The sequence below is a fragment of the Gastrolobium bilobum genome, unplaced genomic scaffold (assembly GCF_033153095.1).
Source record: "Gastrolobium bilobum isolate Gb01-03AN ecotype WA unplaced genomic scaffold, APGP_CSIRO_Gbil_v1 utg13373, whole genome shotgun sequence".
Taxonomy (NCBI): Eukaryota; Viridiplantae; Streptophyta; class Magnoliopsida; order Fabales; family Fabaceae; genus Gastrolobium; species Gastrolobium bilobum.
Genome location: NW_026899123.1, coordinates 36232 through 57466, shown reverse-complemented (window position 1 = coordinate 57466; position 21235 = coordinate 36232). Strand labels below are relative to the sequence as shown.

The 21235-nt window shown below is 37.0% G+C and overlaps 1 protein-coding gene across 1 annotated transcript; it reads right to left on the bottom strand.

Annotated features, from left to right (window-relative positions):
- Window positions 1-7447: 7447 nt before the first annotated feature.
- On the bottom strand, window positions 7448-20847 carry LOC133287458 (Holliday junction resolvase MOC1, chloroplastic-like). Its single transcript, XM_061485082.1, has 6 exons — window positions 20405-20847; window positions 18298-18403; window positions 10617-10669; window positions 9427-9558; window positions 7876-7948; window positions 7448-7688 (listed from the first exon to the last, which is right to left on the bottom strand). Exons 1-6 carry the CDS (start codon window positions 20798-20800, stop codon window positions 7591-7593), a joined length of 858 nt encoding a protein of 285 aa, XP_061341066.1. The 5' UTR covers window positions 20801-20847; the 3' UTR covers window positions 7448-7590.
- Between the last annotated feature and the right edge of the window lie 388 nt (window positions 20848-21235).

The window sequence follows — 21235 nt, the reverse complement described above, 5'->3', positions numbered from 1 at the left end:
ATCCATCAAAAAAATTTCCAAGTTAAACAATTCCAAATGCCTTAAAATTTTATTGGATTTCCTTACACAAGACATCATTCTAAGCAAAATTAATCAAAGACACATGGTCATTTAATGCCTCCAACTACCCAAACCAACATATACATAACCTTAGGTCTTCAATTTTTTGATCCACAACAATACCAAGAGGAGATAAGAAAACGTACCACAAACTAACTCCCCAATAGTGATTTCCATGCACCAAATCAACATGAACACCCATCCATGGCTCCAATTTCTTCAAAAATTCATGGCCTTTATGGAGTCATTTCTCTTGATAGAGTGGTTTTCAAGAAGAATGAAGGTGTGGGTTAAGTTCAGTAGGTGGTTTGTTTACTTAAATTTTCATGTAAGATACTAAGCCATTTGATGAAGGAGATTGAAAGTAAAAACTTGTCCAATATGGTGAGGAGGCCGCAAGTTTGGAGCAAGAGAGGAGGGAGGAAGATGAATAAATAGTGCCAGCACATGTGGCCTTTTGATAGTTTAAGTGGGGTGGGTCCCCCATGCCACCTCACACAATTGAAATCATCCATTTAACATACTAATCTTCAATTAATTCATGAACTATGCATTAAATAAAAAATTTAACATTCACCAAAGTCCTTTAATTATCCTTGATCAAATGAATCTGGAGTTTCCCGGTAATTCGGTGAAATTACTGTTTTACCCCTAGTGGTGCACCTTTGACACGTTTCCTCAAAAATCCTAAAATTCATCAAATAATACCACTAATCTTATTTCTTGATTCTAAGTACCTTTTCAAACATGTATTCAATCATAGAGCATTAATGTCACTTTTCACGTTTTTCACTGCAACTGTACCTCAGTATTTCATTCGATAAAAACACTATTCATCAATTTTCTAGAAACTTGCCTAACCTCTCAATTTTTCGTTCTGAATCCATTTTCAGTATTATTTTCATCAATTGAGGCCTAATTCTATCATTTTACAATTTAGGGTTACGTATTTGTTGATTTACCGTTTTACCCCTCGTGCGTATTTTGACCCAGAACTTAGGATTCTCACTAAAAATGCCCTTTAACCCTCCATTTAACTATTAATATGCATTTTAAATATGTGAGGTGTTATAGGATGGCTATCAAAGGATTTGTAGTTGCAGAAGAAAATGATGATGTTGATGCAATATAAGAAGAAAATGAAAACACATAAGAAATTGCAGTAGGAGAAGATGCAGAAAAAAAGAGGAAAAATAGAAACCCAGCCACCAATTTGTATGACAGTGGAGGAGAAAGAATGGGTATCAGGGAAAATGAATAGTGGTATGGGCCAAACGGGAATGATGGTAGGAATTCACGTGATTGGACAAACAGGCCAAAATGCTTCAGCCCACATACAGGAATTTCAAGGTAATGGCCCAGACTTATCCCACAGTGCTAGGCATTATTTTTTGCACAATAAGGCTAGCTTTGAAACAAGGCCCAATAGCCTTCTTTTTCGGAGACACAAAGTGGGCTTTCTAAAACTAGTCCACGAAATAATGACCAAAGAGAAATCATAGGCTGGAATTCCACTTGTATTTTGAAGTTATGGTGTGAGATTCATGGAAAGAAAATGGAATTAAATCTACAATGTGGTCCCTTGGTATAGTGGGTCTCACTTCCAGCTACTGGTTAAAGTTGAGGGGTGAGATTTATGGAAAGAAAATGGAATTAAAGTTACCAATGTGGTCGAGGTGCCTCAAACAATGGGATCCAGGAGAAAGTTTTCTCACCTTACTTGTCCCTCTTTCTTCACTTGGAGGACAAGGTGAGTTTTGAAGGGGGGTATTGATGGGCCATAGGCCTAAAAGTTAGTGAATTAGTTAGTTTGTTATGAAAATTGTTCTAGAATATTCCTAAAGTATAGGATAAAAAGAGAAAGTGTGAGTAGTGAGGTATGCATGAATTGAGTATTGGCTTATGGGGAAATTGAGGATCCCTAGGAGTTGAGATTTTTGGATTTATTTTCTGCATTTTATCCTTGTATTAATATGAAATTGATGGAACCTACTTTTATTAATATGAAATTGTAGAAAATATAAACGAAGACAAGATCCTTAAAAGGATAAAGTACAAAAAATAAACTCAAAAATCTCAACTCTTAAAGATCCCCAATTTCCCCATAAGCCAATACTCAATTCATGCATACCTCACTACACACATTCTTTTTATCCTATACTTTAGGAATATTCTAGAATAGTTTTCATAACAAACTAACTAATTCACTAACTTTCAGGCCCATGGCCCATCAATACTCCCCCTCCAAAACTCACCTTGTCCTCAAAGTGAAGAAAGATGGACAAGTAAGGTGAGAAAACTTCTCCTGGATCCCATTGTTTGAAGCACCTCGACCACATTGGTAACTTCAATTCCATTTTCTTTCCATAAATCTCACCCCTCAACTTCAACTGTAACATCCCGCGTAAATTAGGAAATTCATTTTACATGCAATTAGGAACGAGCATATATTTTTCTGAATTCGAACACTAGTTAAAAAGGATAGGACTAAGTTTAATTACAATGTATGTGTAGAAACCCTAGTTACTACCAAGTGGGTGCATGAAATAATAGTTAGTAGTATATTACATGAGATAGGTGATCCTTTAGGAAGCTAATTCTTGGACCCTATGATCCTTATGGGCGACTGCCCAAGTGCCTCTTGGAGGACTTTTAATCAGCCCAAGATCCTTCCTACTCATGACCCTTTAGCTTATCTAAAACAAAATCTGCATGTTAGCTTGTTATTGGCCAAGGATCAAACCACATGTCCATCCTTATCCCTCCATCACATGCGCATTGTATAGAGAAAAAGCAAGCAGATTGCTTGCTATGGTGTCCAAATTTTAAGTCAGCCTTGCCACACCATGCAACCAATGAGAGGAAAGCCAATCTGTTTTGTGTCATTTATTCAGAATCCTAGCAGCCTTCACCTTATTCCCTTCTCTCTCTATGCGCTTAAATGTGGAACTTCAAAGCTGAATACTTATCCTCTTGAAGCAGAACCTAACTCAGCCTCTCATCCCCCTCAAAACCGTAAGCTTAAGAGGAGAGCCTCATCACCAAAGTTTACGTTCCCTTCCTCTCCTTCCTTGTTCGGCCGAGCATCAATATTCAAGGAGGTAATGTATTGCCTCTATTTCCTTGTTTCCTCATGCTCCTTTCGATTTTACAAGAGTTTTTCCCCCTTTGCATGCAGCTGAAAACTTGATTCTTGGAGAGTAGGGGTGTGAGGATTCTAGCGCAAACCTTGGTGGCTACCCACTTGACCGATTGTGAACCTTTGATTACATGCACGGAGGTCACATAGCATAAACCAAGTTTCCTTTTGTTTTTTTTGTTTTGTTGTTTTGTTCTTTTTCCTCACTGTTTCGGCCTCACATGCATGTAAGGAGGATGTAAATTTTTTTTTGTTTCCTCTTCCCTTATTTTTGTTCAGCCTTACAACTCATGGATTCGGTGCATGCAAGCCAAAACTGATTTTTAGGAGCTTGGAAAATAGCTCCTCATCATCCTTTGGACTGTTCCTTGGACTAGAAAAATTATTCAGCCTTGCATGTAGGAAAAACGATGAAGACAACATGTTTAAAGGCCTCTTTAGTGCACTCCTAAGCTTTGTAGAGAAGGTTATGTAAATAAAAATCCTAAGCACCTAGTTAATGATTAAAACCGAACCTGCATGTGTAGACAACCTTGGGATTCTGTCACTTGCTAGCAATTGGTAGAATAAAATTTAAGGCAGAAAACTAGTTAGCATTGGAAGCATGATAATTCGATTAAAGTACAAGGATTGGAAGCATGGAAATTTGCATGTAATGTATATGATGGCATAAAATAAAATTCTGACTTGTTATATATTTGTATAGGTGCGCAAACCTCTAAGAGAGTGGATTGAATTGGTGTTACATTTGGTTAAAAATTTGTAAGCATCAAGGTAAGTGTTCGGTGGATTGACCTTTTGTGACTGTTAATTTAGGCCGTGAATTTTTGATTTGATGCTCGTTTATCTCCATTAGATTCTGTTGGTAAACATGTGTAATATGATCTTGGAAATGACTTGTTGTAATTCTTTTTTGGAGACATATTATGTCAAAATTTTGGTGCCATAATCCATGAAAACTATGGCTTTCTTATTCTGATTTTTGTCATGCTCATGTGCACCATAAATCCGCATTTTGTCATGTGCGTGCGAAGCAAAACATAGCATAACATGCATCCTTATACATGCTGTTTGGAAAAACGAAAATTTTGAAAGGAAGCATATGGTTGAGCATTCATCATGTAGGCATCCCTCAGGTACCAGGGAGAAGGAACCGTGGCTCAGTTCACATAGACCTTAATTGGAATTCCCCTCTGTTAGGGCTAAATGGAATCTCCATTGAGTTTAGCTAGTATGTGCACCATAGTGCTATGAACATACAATATTTTGACGTTATATACGTATTCTATTTCATTTTAGCCTCCGTTCGGAAATTTTGACGAAGTAGCATTATAGAAATTCTGTATCTAAAGTAACATTGTTGCATTACTGGATTTTCTACCACACTACTGGAATTTTTCTCACCCCTTTTTGGGGCTCAATTTTATAAAATTGCAGGAGGACGAAGAAGTATATGATGGAGTATGTCCTTGGAAATATTCCGTTTAAGTTCTGCTGTTTGGAAACCCTGCTGTTTGTTCGCTGTTTCTGTTGGTTGTGTACTGAATATTCGACTTTGATGTAGTATTTTGGAGATTGGCAAGTTATAATTCGTGTTCTGTTTTGAATCATGTTGTAGCATGAATTTTTATGTTATGTTTTTGGAACTTATATAAACCCATGCTTTATGGTTAAATTAACGAATTTTGGTTCTTAAATCTATCAACTTTTTCGAATGTAGAGCATGATTCAGTGGGCTAAGAATGTATAGGATTATCATGATTAATTGTTAGTGATGATTGGGTCCTGCGTAGCGGAAATTTTTGGTAGCAATCTGAGTTCCTTTAGCTCCTGGTAGTTAAAGTTTTTAAAATAAGTTCTACTAGTATTAAATTTCGGATTTTTGCACTGATTTAACAAGCATTTTGCGAGTTCTGTTTCGGAAGCTACAGATCTCCAAATGCAATAAATTTTATATGCACGTAAAGGCCCAGATGTCTATTTTCAGATTATACAAACTCCATTTCTAAAGCTTGTAAGCTCGATTTTATATGATTTTTGTAAGACAGACTGTTTTCTGAAACGTTTAATATTTCAGCTCCAAACATTTACTTTGTATGAGCTGTTTGCTTTATGGAATTTCGAATCTAATACAAGTCTTTATTACTTAACTTCAAAATGTGCTTACTTTAATTGATTACGTCAACGTTGCGTCTCTAATCGGATTTAGCAGACATCTCCCTTGGATGCATACAGGGGAGGGTGTCACATCAACCAGTAGCAAGAAGTGAACACACTATACCAAGGGACCATATTAGTAGATTTAATTCCATTTTCTTTACATGAATCTCACACCATAACTTCAAAAAACAATTGGAATTCCAGCCCACGATTTTTGTTTGGCCATTATTTTGTGGGCTAGTTTTAGAAAGCCCACTTCGTGTCTCCTGAAGAAGGTTGTTATTGGGCCCTGTTTCAAAGCTGGCCTTATTGTGCAAAAAATAATGTCTTCCTCCACTATGGGATAAGTCTGGGCCATTACCTTGAAATTCTTGTATGTGGGCCAAAGCATCTTGGCCTGTTTGTCCAATCACGTGAATTCCTACCATTATTCTTGTTTAGCCCATACCGCTATTCATTTTCCCTGATACCCTTTCTTTCTCCTCCACTCTCATACAAGTTAATGGTTGTGTTTCTGTTTTTTCTCCTTTTTCTGCATCTTCTCCTACTGCAATTTCTTCTGTGTTTTCATTTTCTTCTCCTATTTCATCATCATCATCATCTTCTGCAGCTGCAAATCCTACTATAGCCATCCCAGAGTGCCCTGTCCCTATATGGCCCACTCCCTCATCTTGCTCGTCGCTTGGGTTTCTAGTTTGGGGCGAAAGATGTTGACCCGACCTAGACCCAATAGTCATCCCACCCCTTTCATGTTACTCCTTTTTTTTCTCTTTCAACTTCTTGCATTTCCATTTCTTCTTTTCTGATTTCGCCTTTAGCTTCCACTCCTAACAGCATCACATGAAATGGTTGATTGCTGCACACATGGTCCTGTGAAAATGGCACGACACAACGAAAACAGAGGTTCGTTCTTCCCAAATCTGCCACAGCTTCTGCGTCGTTCCCTTCTGATCGTTCTTCTGCGTTTTCTAATTTAGCGTCGCCATCTTCTGATTTTTGATCCGCTTCTTTTTCTTCTTCAACCGCTACTGCATTTCCCTGTTCTTTCTTTTCTTTTTCTTCATTTTCTTCTTCTTCTTACAAGGCGTCTGATGTCGCTGATTCTGCACAATCTACCACGTAAATTTCTAAATATTTCTCTATGAACCCCTTCTCAAAGTTCCTCCAGCTTGCGGTAAGACTGAACCATTTCCAACCTTGAAACCAGTTGAACGCACTCCCTCTGAGCCCTCTCACAGCTTCCATGTACTTCTAATCTTCATTGATTCATTTTATCTGGAAAAATTGTTCCAAATTGATTAACCATCCCCAAGATTCGTTATCTCCTTCGTCTCCATAAAATTTTGGAACCATTGTAAATCTGTATTTCATTTTTTTTGTAATAGATTTGGATCAAAGAGCACTCCCAGGATTGTAATACTTTGATACCAAATTGACGGAACCTACTTTTATTAATATGAAATTGCAGAAAATATAAACGGAGACAAACTCTTTACAAGGATAAAATACAAAAGAATAAATCAAAAATCTCAACTCAACATAGATCCCCAATTTCCCCATAAGTCAATACTCAATTCATACATACCTCACTACACACTCTCTTTTTGTCCTATACTTTAAGAATATTCTAGAATAGTTTTTATAACAAACTAACTAATTCATTTTCAAGTCCATGGCCCATCATATATATATATATATATATATATATATATATATATATATATATATATATATATATATATATATGAGACAGGATCCGTTTACAAACTTTTTTGAATTTTTTTACAATTTACACTGTATTCTCCCGGGAGAACATAGTGTAGTTTGTAAAAATTTGTATTCTCCCGGAAGAATATAGTGTAATTTGTAAGAGTTTGTAAATATAACCTGCCCCTATATATATATATATTGTAAAATATCTTCCGAAAAAATCTTATTAAAAAAAGACATTATTATTTGTTATCCCTTAATAGTTAGAAATTATGAACCTGTAATTATTTGTTACCCCTTATTAATTATGAAATTGATAGTGTCAGATTCAACTGTGAGGGAACTATTTTGAAGTAGAATTGAGTTTTTGAAGAATGAATGCTCGGAATATATAAACTAAAACACAGTTTACAATAGTATTTGGGACAATCACTATTGGCAGCCAAATTACATGGAACGGTGAAAAGGAAGAACAAGATGGGGAAGGAAGGTGGGGCTGAAGCTCTTAAATATGCCAATTTTCAAGTTTTCAATTTGTCGAAGATAGTGTCAGAAGAAGACTCCAAGCTATTCATTTGTTCTTTTCCATACGCAGCAATTAGTAAAGCCTCTGCCCTTCCTACAAGACAAATTCTTTAAAAATCAAAGCACATGCAAAAGCAGTTTTACAATTATTAAAATCAATGTATGATTTCGAAAATTTGAGTATGTTCCATTAGCATTTCCGTTCTAAACATTTGGAGATAACTTTTGATCATTCACCAGCATATTAGTTAAATAGTGGACCAAAAACGGGAAATAAGTACCGTGATCTTTTTTCCTACTTAACAGGGAACTCAGTGATGGAAATAATGTGGATGCAACTCTCCTGCTATCATCCTGTAGTATAACAAATCCAATAGCTCTTATTAGCAAAGCAGTGCTAGCGATATTCAAGAAAAATCATTGGAGAACAAACATTGCCAAATATACAATGATGAAGAAATATCAACATTACAAATTGTTGCTTAGATTTCCTTCAAGGAAGCTGAGCCCTGAGATAGTACACAACGAGTTTGTTTCCAAAAAAAAAAAAAGTTACCTTATTAGAAAAAGTGAAAAACCATGGAAATAGTTGTCATACTATGCAAATATATTTATGAATTTGCAGTGCTGTTGTTCATTAAAACTTTCTTTACAAGTGTAGCTTACTACATGTTTGTTTTATCAATTATTCTATACATGGTTGTTTCACACAATGTATAGAATTTTGGGCGCAACAAGTGAGCTCCAAAAGGTCATCACATGTGCATATTTGGGGTTCAAGACTGATTGATTATGAATAATTTGAAGAGATTTTAGCAGTTCTGGGAATAGAAAGACATAAGATTTGTTCTCTGTCACAACCGCAAAACCACAATTATGAACTTAGAGGTAAGACAAAGGTATATAAATAAATAGTCATTGTCATAAAAATTTCAATAGTCAGCTGTTTGTTCACTTTCTATTAAATACTAAGAAATGTGTACCTTGTGCAAAGAAGACACGTTAAAGTGTTCTTATGATTCATAACATGCACCAGGGCCATCCATTGATTTGCCAAGTTCAACTTTCAATTACAATTCCACGGAAGCGTTTATAAATGAAACAAACTAAGCAGTATTTGTTTTCAGATCAGACGAGTAAATGTATGACATTGACAACTATAATATGAGACAAGAACTACATTGTGGCACTATATGTATAACAATTTTAGATGCATGCTAGGTAACTTTCACAGTGGACTCAGGTGAAATAATTTATGTTATGTTGTGCAGGATAAAAACCTCTTCAGATTCTAAGCTAATGTAATGTTTGTTTCGTGAAAGAAGCAGCGTACCACAAAAAGTAGAGAAACAACACAAGGGCTTCAATTTAAAGGAACGAGACAAAAGTGGAAGAAAACCAAAAGACACTACCTTATTATGCTTCTAGGGGTGAGTGTACATTAATAGTTGTAGGCCATGGAGGGAAAAAATAGTCATCTCCGCAATCTTTTTCTATTTTTGGATTAAAAGTCATCTCTTGGATTATACTTCCTTTTTAGCATAAATAGTAACCCAATGGAAGTGTGAGTAAGTTTCTTTCCTCTCCATTTTCACACTCCCTTTCGCCAACAACACCTAAGCTCAATTTCCAAGCCATTTGTCTCAACATAATCATCTCAGAATATGAAAAAAGTTAGGGACTTATTTAAATATTATTAGCTTAAACTAAGAGTAGACTCCTAAAATCAGGAAACAAATCATGAAACATTCATCTAAGAGATCATAAAAGATACTCTAAACTATTTTAAGATATAATCATAATATTATCAGATATCTTATTCTAATACCAACCTTTGCAGTCTTGCTGCCAGTGAGTTCAAATTTTGCTTTCCAAGTAGCAGATGGCACTGGAACAACACAAAATCCTGAGGCAACTAAGATCCCAATCCACAGCCCATACCCAAATCCTCCGCTCCACCAGCCCTTGAATGCAAAAGATGAGAGAAGAAAATATTAAGCTGCGCTAAATAAGATAAAGCCAAAAATAAAACAAACTTTTCTTAATGTTAATACAAGTAAACTAAAAATATGATATAAAGCCAAAAATAGATCATATAACAAAGTAACCTATATTGCATTTCTTCAAAGATAAACCACATAATCTTAAAGTTTAAACATTAAACATTCATCATTGCCAATTTCCGGATCCCAATTCCATTCATAATTAGCATATAAAGTTGGCTTAAACATGATTAGCACCAATCATTGGCAAACTTCAGATATCCTCTGACAAATATGTTAACTTGGAAAAGGCTGTTCTGCTTTTCTTGTTAAAACTGGGTTTCTTTCAGAAAAGCAATAGACTATTTGTTAGGAAAGAAGGGTATTTGCTTGAAAAAATAAAGGGAAGACAAAGTAGTTAATTTACATAGTTGGAACAGATAAAGTAAGAGGGGGTTAGTTAGAAAAATAAATAGGGGGAAGTAAATCTAGGGGACCATTCAGGGAGTAGTATTTGAGACAATTAAGAAAATGCTCAGTTGCAAAAGGGGAAACCCTTGAAGGAGAGATCTTTATCCTTGTTCTGTTCATTTTTAGTCGAGCATAAAATCTTTTTTTTCTTTTCTCTCTTTCTCTATTTCCATCATGGGTTCCTAACACTATTTATCTTAGTAAGTAGATAATACTAGCATCTAATACTTGGTAACAACCAATACTTCAGCATTCCCAATATAAATCAACCTTATACACCGCCCTAATGTCCATACTAAACACAATAATCACATTTTAATTTTATTACAGAAGATTTGAGCAATACAATGATTTTTATTGCTGTTCAACAAAAATGTTTAAGCCGAGCTGAAAGGAAAAGCAATTTATACTTGCAGATTCTTAGGCAGAGTTTTGTTTCCAACACGAAGAAGTTAATACAGAATCGTGGAAATTATGTAAAGGCTAGATGATCCACTAGTTAGCATGAATGGGTAACATAGACTTCAGAAATCTCCAAAGTATCTTCTAGTTTGAGCAAGCATACCAACCTGCTTCCCGTCTTGTGGATAAGGTAGTGACTGCTCTATATATACAGTGGTTCCTAATGAAATCAAGAGTCAATTTGCAAATAGCCAACCATAAACAGTGTCAACAGTCAAAAGAATTATAAAAAAGAAAAATAATGATTCAAAAATTACTCAAGCTTACTGAAGAATTATTAATAGGAGTTTATAAATTACAGTACCAAAGATAGAAAGGAACAAGTGAGCATTATCTATCAAAGAAATGCTAACTAACAAACCAGCAGATTGAGAAATGGGATAGGACAAGCAATGGAAGTACGAAATAACATCAATTGACACTTCATCAATTAGTTTTTCCACAAATGCACATGAACAAGGTTATTGATCTTTCTGTTTAACAAACCAATAACGTAAATGGCAATACCAAATTTAACTTCTAAAATGTAAATAATAAACTTGTGACTTCTTATATTAGATCTTATCAAAACTTATGACTGTCAAGTGGAGGGTAGTAAATACAGCAGTAGCTTTGGCTTAGAGTACTAAGATTTTATAATGATTCCAAATATTATCAATTTCCCTAATTGTGTTTATTTACTTAACTACTTCCTGTCCATCCACAGTTTCCCTTAACTCCACATGTGGAATATCAGAAATTTATCAATAAAATATTAAACACACACACATGCAAGTAGAGTAAGAATCTTACAAGAAATGAAGTCAGTAGGCTTATCTCAACATATCACAGTCAGAGTATCATAATATCATAGGTACAGTCTCAATGTATCATAATAAGATTCTTAAAACATCAAAACATCACAGTCTCAACATATCATAATAATCATTAATAAAAAAATAGAAAAGAAAAATCAAGAACTTTAGCACGAAGCCTAACACCTGCATCAAAATGACAAAACAGATGATCAAATCCTACATTGATTCAGATAGGAACTGGATCAAATGCACACCGAAACTGGGAAGAAAGTATGGTATATTGACTGTATTACTGATATCAGTACGATATAAGTATAGTGTAATTACAGAAAATAAGAAAGAAATGTGATAGGATACCACCCTAAACCACCTCTAAAAGTATATTCTAGAAGAAGCTGAGTCAGCAAGGCACTTAGAAGCAAATATGAGTGGAAGGCAATTCTGTTAGTGTCACACATGAGAAGCAATACTGGAACGAAGGGAAAGAATTAGTAATTTAGTATAAATAGGAAATAGTAGAAGGAGGGAGGTATCTTTGGACTTGGGACTTTTGGGCACCTCTTAGGTGATTTGGGAGAGACTAGAGCCTCTCCAATTGCTCTAGAACTATCATTGTTATTTTCTCTTTTCTTGTTAAATTGTCTCTCAGTTGTTATCATTTCCATATTGTAATACAGATATAGATACAACAATATACAGATCTGTGTTCCTTTTCCATAATCCATTGTATGTTAGATTTATTTTCTGGTTGGTCTGTATCAATTGGTATCAAAGCTATCCGATCTAGGTAGCTTTGGACCACGCTGAAAGGAAAAAATAAAATAAAATAAAAGATGAAAGAGCAATTTCAGAAAATGAGAATTCCCAAGTTTTCCGGCGAAGAAGAAGCCTGGGGAGGGTCGATTCAGGCTGAACGGTATTTTAAGGCACATGGAATTTCTGAAACTGAAAAGCCATGGGAAGCTAGGAAGGCGTTCACTGGTCAAGCTCAAATCTGGTATCGATTATGGTATAATCCAAAAGTTAGTTGGTGGACATTTTTAAGAGATTTCTTCAAGGAATTTCAGCCTAAGGTTTGCTTGGAGGATGATGAGGCCGGAGCAGAGCATGTGAATTTAGAGTCAGAAACGGAATGGTTGAAAGAAAAAATTAAAGATATGGAAAACAGATCTGAAGATTGGAGGAAGGAAGAGAGGCAACTGGAAAATAGATTTGAAGATTGGAAGAAAAGGGAGAAGCAAGTTGAAGAAAACCATAAATAGATACTCAGACTTCTTGATAAACTCCTCCAGAAGACAAGGTCTCAATCTCACAGAGGACGGTCACGTACAAGGAGGAGGTGCAAAAATTCCGAGGATAAAGAGATGATGGAAATGCGAGAGGAGGAAGTCGTACAAGCACTTCCAAAAATAGAGGTAAAAATGCAGCGAGATTTCTTTTCGGAGGAAACAACTACAGCCAAGAACAAGCATGTGGCGAATGAAGAAGAAATCAAAATTCAGAAGGAAAAGATGAAGACCATGGAGGTGAGACAGGCCACAAAAATCGATGGGAATCTGATACGATCCTAGTCAACAAAAGGGTATTCTGTTAGAAGGTGCAACACATGCAGGGAGTGGAATTGATCCAGCCTAGTTGACGTGGCTGACTTAGATAACATAATTGGATAGATTGTTGAGGAGGGTTTGGTTGGTTAAATAGGGTAGTGTGCATTGGTGTTAAGGCATCTTGGATATTGCTTGGACCTAGAATTTGGGAGAGAGTAGAGCCTCTCCAATTGCTCTACATTATCCATTTCTTCTTTCTGCATTTTTCATTACTATTATTGAAATTCCCATAAAACTACACTGTTCTTGTTAGTGTAATGTTCCTTATTGAAATACTATAACTGTTGGTTCATATCAATATACCATTTCTCGAGGTATTATTCCAATTGTTTCTTCGATTTGTTCTTTTGTTCCCATCAAATTGGTTGGTCTGTATCAATTGGGATTAGAGCTCTCTGATCTGGGGAGCTTTGAAAAAAAAATGGAAAAGCAATTTTGCAAAATCAGAATTCCTATATTTTCTGGTGAGGAAGATGCGTGGGGATGGTCGATCCAGGTTGAGCAGTACTTCAAGGCAAAGGGAATTTCGGATAATGAAAAGCCATGGGAAGTTAGGAAGGCATTCACCGGTCAAGCTCGATTCTGGTACCGATACTGGTATAATCCAAAGGTTAGTTGGTGGACATTTTTAAAAGCTTTCTTCAAGGAATTTCAACCGGAAGTTTGCTTGGAAGATGACGAAGCTGAAACAGAGCATGAAGTTTTCAACTCTGAATTAAAGTCAGAGGCAAAGATGACACCATTGAAAGAGAAGGAAGGAGAGAAGAAAATCCACAAAATATTAAGGGAGAAGGTTCACCAACACCATCGCTAGAACAGCCGCTCGCAGCGGTGGAGCCATCGACAACAGAGTGTGAGAAAAATTCAGACCAGTTTCAACTAGTAAAGGGAGCTGCGCAAGTGATGGCGCTGCCACTTCCAAAGGCGATAGTGATTGACCCACCCTCGTTGCTGGAACCACTGGATTTGGACCTCGGAAGCGGTGGATGGCAACTAAGTGCAGGAACAATGATGGTTGGGGAGGAAGGTGAAACGCAAGAACAGGACGCATCGGAAAAGAGAAACACAGTTAGGTCAATGAAAGGCTTAGGAGATATGGGCCATATTGCAAGCATAATGGAGAGGGCCCAAAATATTCTCAAAATATTTCTGGACCAACACAGGTACATAAGTCTTTTTTATGTTAACAACGATATTGGGCCGGGCTTACTCAAACCCCAAAACATAAGTTTAGACCCATCAAACCTGAGAGTTGCTAGCAATACCCTAGAAGTTGATGGGACTCTCATCAAGACTACAAGTGCTAATGTTGACGCTTCAGAGATTGACGTCGCATTTGCTACAAAGGATACTATTTTTGTTTTCAATTGTAAGGTGGGTCTGGGCAGGATAAACACTGAAGTAGTTGCATCTTAACTTGGGAAGCTTCGATTTGATCATTATAGGTCCATTAAATTACAAGGAGATGTGACCCATGAAGAAATGGAGGCTGGTTCTTCAAGTGGAGAAAAAACTATGGTTAAATTTGTGGAATTTTGTAGGGAATATGCTCTTGACATCTTGGAACAATGTCAAAACAGATTTTGCATAATTCATGGTGAAAAACAGAATATTTTGAATGCTGGATTTTCTGGAAATTTTGGAAGGGGTGAAGAACAAGAATGGGCATTGTTAGATTATGTTAAACAGGGGCTGGATTTGTTTGAAGCAAGGCAATTTTCCATTGTCATTAATGCTTTTCATCAACTTGATAAGGGTGTTGATTCTACTCATGAAAATCTGATATTGGAAGCTCGTGTTACTTGCTTTGTGAAAACAAAGGCAGAGACACTTATTTACAAATTTGCAAATCAGCTTTCAAGTGCAGAAGCAAAGTGGGACCCTGGTGGGCACTCTTATGTTTTAGAAATCCATTGGCCTATATTTTTCACACAGTGGGATCCCGGTGATGAAGGTTACATAGCCTCATGCATTAGCTGGCCATTACATTTCAAGCAATGGGATCCCGGAAAATGATCATCACCTTGAGGACAAGGTGATTGTTAGGGGGAGAGTATTGATACGATCCTAGTCAGCAAAAGGGTATTCTGTTAGAAGGTGCAACACATGCAGGGAGTGGAATTGATCCAGCCTAGTGTACATTGGTGTTAAGGCATCTTAGATATTGCTTGGACCTAGAATTTGGGAGAGAGTAGAGCCTCTCCAATTTCTCTACATTATCCATTTCTTCTTTCTGCATTTTTCATTACTATTATTGAAATTCCCATAAAACTACACTGTTCTTGTTATTGTAATGTTCCTTATTGAAATACTGTAACTGTTGGTTCATATCAACATACCATTTCTCGAGGTATTATTCCAATTGTTTCTTCGATTTGTTCTTTTGTTCCCATCAAATTGGTTGGTCTGTATCAGAATCTCTTGGAGGTGAGGCAGGCCACAAAAATGGAGTCTGGATTCTCGAAGATCCAAGAGACGCAGTGTGAGGGTGATGAAGAGACGATGGATGAATACTATCCATTGGGTCTTGCTCTGAATAAGCAGAAGAAAAGGGAGATCGCAATTAGAGAGGAAGGAGAAGAGCACACGATGGAGACGGAGCTCTGGATTTCAAGGAGACCGACGGAGCCTCCACCACTAGCAACGTTGAACTCGGATGCTTGGATAGTAATTGGTGAGATCCCTATGATTGAGACGCAGGCAGAAAGGGTTGTGGCAGCAGCTACCATGAAAGACGGTAACAAGAAGAAAGGAGCCAGGTCAGTGACCCAATTACGTATGGGTCAAATTTTTAACCTAGTGGGTCAAGCCCAAGATACTAAAGCAGAAAAATGGGAGTTAAAGATAAAAGAAGAGAAGAAATTGCAAATGCTGGGTTCTTTATCCGATTTAATGATTTTGGATCAAATTGCTATTCTATGGTTTCAGGCCCAACCCAATGATATGGATTGTTTTACTTTTATTGAGGGTGACTGGGCCTTTAAGCCCACAAATCTAATTCAACTTATGGAACCGGAAACCGTTCCTGCAAATCATTTGTGTTTTCCCTTCGTCATCTCTCTCTTGGACTGCTATAAGGCTGTCCTTGGCCAGAATCCATTTGAGCTTTACGTCTATGAGGTTGGTTTGGGTTCAGGTAACTGCGTGGCGCCTTGGGATTTTCGCAGCCTGCTTGACTGCAAGAAACCAGCTTTGACGGTATTGTTGAGATATATAGTCCCACATCGGTTGTATGTGCAACTAATGTGGAGTTTATAAGACCTTGAGCACTCTCACCCCTTGAGCTAGCTTTTGGGGTGGTGTATCCCAAGGTTCTTTATATGGTATCAGAGCCTCGCCGCGCCCCCACTTTCTCTTGTGGAATTTCTTAGCACAGGTAGGCTGGGTCTGTTGCATCATCCACTCTTCAAGCCCAATGGGCTCTCGTGTGAGGGGGCGTGTTTAATTTCTCTCCGGTGGAATTTCTTTGTTCGCACAGGTAGGTGGGCCTGTGCATTATCCACCCTTCAAGCCCAGTGGGATCTTGTGTGAGGGGGCTCTTGTGTGAGGGGGTGTGTTGAGATATATAGTCCCACATTGGTTGTATGTGCAACTAATGTGGAGTTTATAAGGCCTTGGGCACTCCCACCCTTTGAGCTAGTTTTTGGGGTGGTGTATCCCAAGGTTCTTTATAGGAATATTATGGTTCTAACTTGAGTTCATGTTGTACGCAAATTCTGCCTAGACAAATGAGGGCACAAGCAAAACAAGAATGGGTGTCAAACATGTCCATTGCTTTATTTTGCCTTTCGATATCTGCAGATTATATAGCTCTGGAGGTGTTTGATAAATTGCCTGAAAGAAATGGGATTACAAAAGAAACTGTGCAGTTTGGTAAGGAAAACAGAGCACAAGGGATTTTTGATTTAATGGAGGAGCTGAAATTAGCAATAAAAACACCTGGGCAGCAATGGTGCGAGTTGAAAATTTCTCAAATGATTGCTGTATTACGAGGTAAGATGATGACAACAATTCATACACAACAGCTGCAATCTCAAGGGATGATCAAATTGACGCCAACCAAGGAGAAAATGCTCCAAAAGGAAATATTAAATGCTGGTTCACATCGAGTATTACTCGCACAAGGTGCATTTGAGGTCCGTGGAGAATTTATTGATTTTGTTGACATGGATCATTGGGACTGTAGCTGTAAGGGATGGCAACTTACCGGATGTCCTCGCTATCCTGCTAGTGTTGTCTTTAACAGTGTTGACGGTAACCCATGTAAAGATGGTTCTAAATTCTTCTTAGTTGAGAATTACATATTATTATATGCTGACCTGTTTTCTTCAACATCAAATGTTAAAAGACCAGTCCAAGGTGAATCAGTTTTGGCAACTATGGTAATTCCTCCACCAGCTAAGCGGCATCCTGGATGGCCAATAATAAAGCAGGTTGAATCAATAGACTTGATTAAACGTCAACTTCAGGGTTGTAAATGCAAGGGACTTGGCCACAAACAAGGGCAATGGGATCCCGGTATCTCCTTACACATCAGTTGGTCCCTATACTTTAAGCAGTGGGACCCAGGGAGGTCTTCGTTGACTGAACTGCACCTTGAGGAGAAGGTGCTTAAAAGGGGGGGAGTATTGATAGGATACCACCCTAAACCACCTCTAAAAGTATATTCTAGAAGAAGCTGAGTCAGCAAGGCACTTAGGAGAAAATATGAGTGGAAGGCAATTCTGTTAGTGTCACACGTGAGAAGCAATACTGGAATGAAGGGAAAGAATTAGTATAAATAGGAAATAGTAGAAGGAGGGAGGTATCTTTGGACTTGGGACTTTTGGGCACCTCTTAGGTGATTTGGGAGAGACTAGAGCCTCTCTAATTGCTCTAGAACTATCATTGTTATTTTCTTTTTTCTTGTTAAATTGTCTCTGAGTTGTTATCATTTCCATATAGTAATACAGATATAGATACAACAATATTCAGATCTGTGTTCCTTTTCCATTATCCATTGTATGTTAGATTTATTTTCTGGTTGGTCTGTATCAAAATGATATCAGGGCTTCGAATGGCCCTGTCTCTCACAATTCCTTTCCAGAAAAATCCATGTCTGCCTTCTACACTCCCTCCTATCTCTTTTTATGTTTCATGCTCTTTACCCTGCGATTAACAGCTTTTCCTCCAAAAGGAAGTCACACTTCCATACCCAGCCTAGGATTCTAAGCCTCAATGCCCCTTCCTAGAATACACCCTTATAATGGGTATTATCCTAACAAATTCATTTCCACCATTAGCATTAATAGAGAAATACAATACTTAATTGAATAACAAAAAAGAAGTCTAGGAGAAGGTCTATGCATTTATGCAGAGATAAAGATAAAGAAAACATAGTATACCAACTGGAGCATCAAAACTACGAACCATCTGAACAACAGACTTGGCATCTAAGCGTCTTCGTGTTCTTTTTCCAACAAGTATTTGTACATGAGGAGAGTCGAGTACCTGCGTATGTTGGACTAAAATGATATAATAGCATCCTTTTCAAATATGGAGATAAAATTCTAAATAGAATCTACAGTATCTGTTTAAAACATGAAATTCAAGGGACCTAGAGGATCTAGTGCCAAACCAATTTTCAAAAGTAGAAAGGAATATCCTTTACTGTTGAAAACAACCCCCATCCAGATTCCAGCCTCTTTTTCATATGAAGAAATCTAAGATTCACAATGCACACAGCATCAGTCATCAGTCAATATGGAATGGGTAGACTACAATATCCTTGCTGTTTCTTTTTTTATTAAAATAATAGCAAAGATCACCCATTTTGGCTCCTTCTGTGGTTGTGAAAATATGATTTACATTCACAATAATAAAGATATAAGTCGTTATGCATTATTGCACTTACAAGTTACAACCATAACACACAGTAACCTCTCGTAATTTTAATAGCCAACAGCAGTTCTTATACTATCAGTATTCTCCCTTGTCCATATGACTAACTGCAATAGCGATCACTTCCATTCCTTTTTTCTAACTAGATTATCAGTCTATGTGCACCCTCAAAACTGTGCAAGACCCAAATACTTAAGCACAAAGCCCTAATCTCATCTATGCGCATATACCTACCTCAAGCTTCTAGGATCCTACACAAATACAGCAAACATTTTAGCTAAAATGTGTCTATATCAATCTAGTGGACTATCTAGGATGGAATGCATTTATTTCCTTTAGATAAATATCTCTTTCCTCAATGGAACTGACAATTAAACAAGCATTGGCATAATAAAACAAATGTCACAAACACCACAAATACGAAGGCACAATCATCCACAATTAGACTTAATCGATCTAAACGCAATTCTCTACTAGTCAAAATACAACAATAGCTACCCGAATAACAAGAGATACACAACCTATAGGTTTTAAATTATATCCATAAACAATTAATCCACAATATCCTATACACTGCATCATAAAGAAAATGCCCTTAGTTAACCAAATATAACCAAACAACAATCCTTCTATGCCTAAATTTATAGCATAGCCTTATAAATACAACACAGCTCCTTCATGCATGTTAAATGCCATTAATTCAAAACTGTGCAAGCAACATCACAGTACATAGTGAACCACAACCCAACATATCCTTAGGCGAAAATCCCTAAAGTGGCATACATGTAAAAAAAAAAAAAAACCACTCCCCAATTAAATCTGACTAGCAAGTATGAGGTAAGCGCAATCCTTCTGAGCAGCATTACCGTTGCAAATAATTGCAAAGAGATTGTTTCCTTTTAAGTTATATTTAAAGTGGCATACTGGTGAGGTGCTGAAAAATGTTTATAGTAGAAGGAAGAGGAGAAATGAACACAACAAGGCAACAGAAGAACAAAATGCAGATGTAGAGGCAAATGTTGGGCCAAGGCTGGTGAGTCCAATAGGAGATGATCCAATGGTGGAGACGATTGACCCTTTAACAAGAGTGGATACTGAGGAGCAATTACCCAACACTGAAGGAGCTGATAATGAAGAGCACTTATCCAAGTTCGTTATAATGAATTGAGGGGTCTGTGGTGAGGAGTTTGTTAGAGGAGAGAGAGTATGTAAGGAGAATATAAGTTAGGCAATTGTGGGAGTGAGAGGGTATGGAAAAACTTGTGTAATTCAGTGGTGAATTGTGGGGAAGGGTACTGTGGATTCCCTTGGGTATCTTTATTTTCGGTTTTCATTTCTTTTCCTTCAAGGCTGTATCAGCCATTTTTACTGTTTTGTTGTTGAAACTGTCATGGAATTTGTCTCTTAATTTTGAATCTCAATTTTTCTTTCAATTTCAAATTGTGGTTTCATCACATACATGTAGCACTACAAAATTTCATCTCCCCCAAAAGTTTCTCACTTATAATGCTACTCTATCTATCTAACCTAAATAAAAATTAAAAAAAAAAACAAAAAACAAAAAACAAAGGAAAGAATTTTATCCAACAGAGACAAAAAGAAGCATGGTACCTGAGCTGAGCAAACAGAACCATGGGTTTTCAATATCGCAACAGCACCAGAGACATCTGGGTCTACTCCAAGCACCCATTTGGACCCTTCATTCAGTTCTAGCTCTTCATTCAAAAGATGGGTCTTTTCTGGAATAGGGTAAGAGAGTGAAGCCAACCAATTCTCTTTGAGTTGAGCATCAGAAGCCTTGACCCTGCGCCTTCTGTCAGGAACTATGATTTGAGGCTGATTCAGATTCTGGGTTTGGGTTTGGGTGAGGGTAGGAGAAGCTGCACAGAAGGCTCTTATGTCAATGGAGGAGATGAAGGAAATGGTGGGTTTGAGTTTGGGAGAGAGTTTATTCATAAAATGGATTTGGGTTTGGGGTAACTCTTGTGTGAAATGCAGGGATTCCATGAATAAAAAGAAAAAAAGAAAAAAAAAAAGGGGGAACACAAGAGAGTTCAAGCGGGAGAGGAGATGAGATGAATAAAAATATTAAAATAATAATGTTCCACCAAAAAGTGTTTATGCCTACTTCTTAAAAACTCGGGCCGTTTGGATAACTTTATGGAAAAAGAACTTTTTATGAGTTATTTTTTTAAAAGAATTTTTTTAAAAGTTAAAGTTATTTTGTGTTTGGATATAATATTGGAAAAGTATTTTTAAGTAAAAGTATCATTTGGATGTTAAAACAAAAAAGCACTTTTTAAATATAAAATAACTACTATGCCCTAAAGTAAACAAACGACGTCATGGGTGTTGCAATATTGTTATGAGTTTCTTTGAGAATAGGGATGGCAAACAACAACGATCCCGCGAAGCAGCTTGTACCACACCTTCAACGCACTG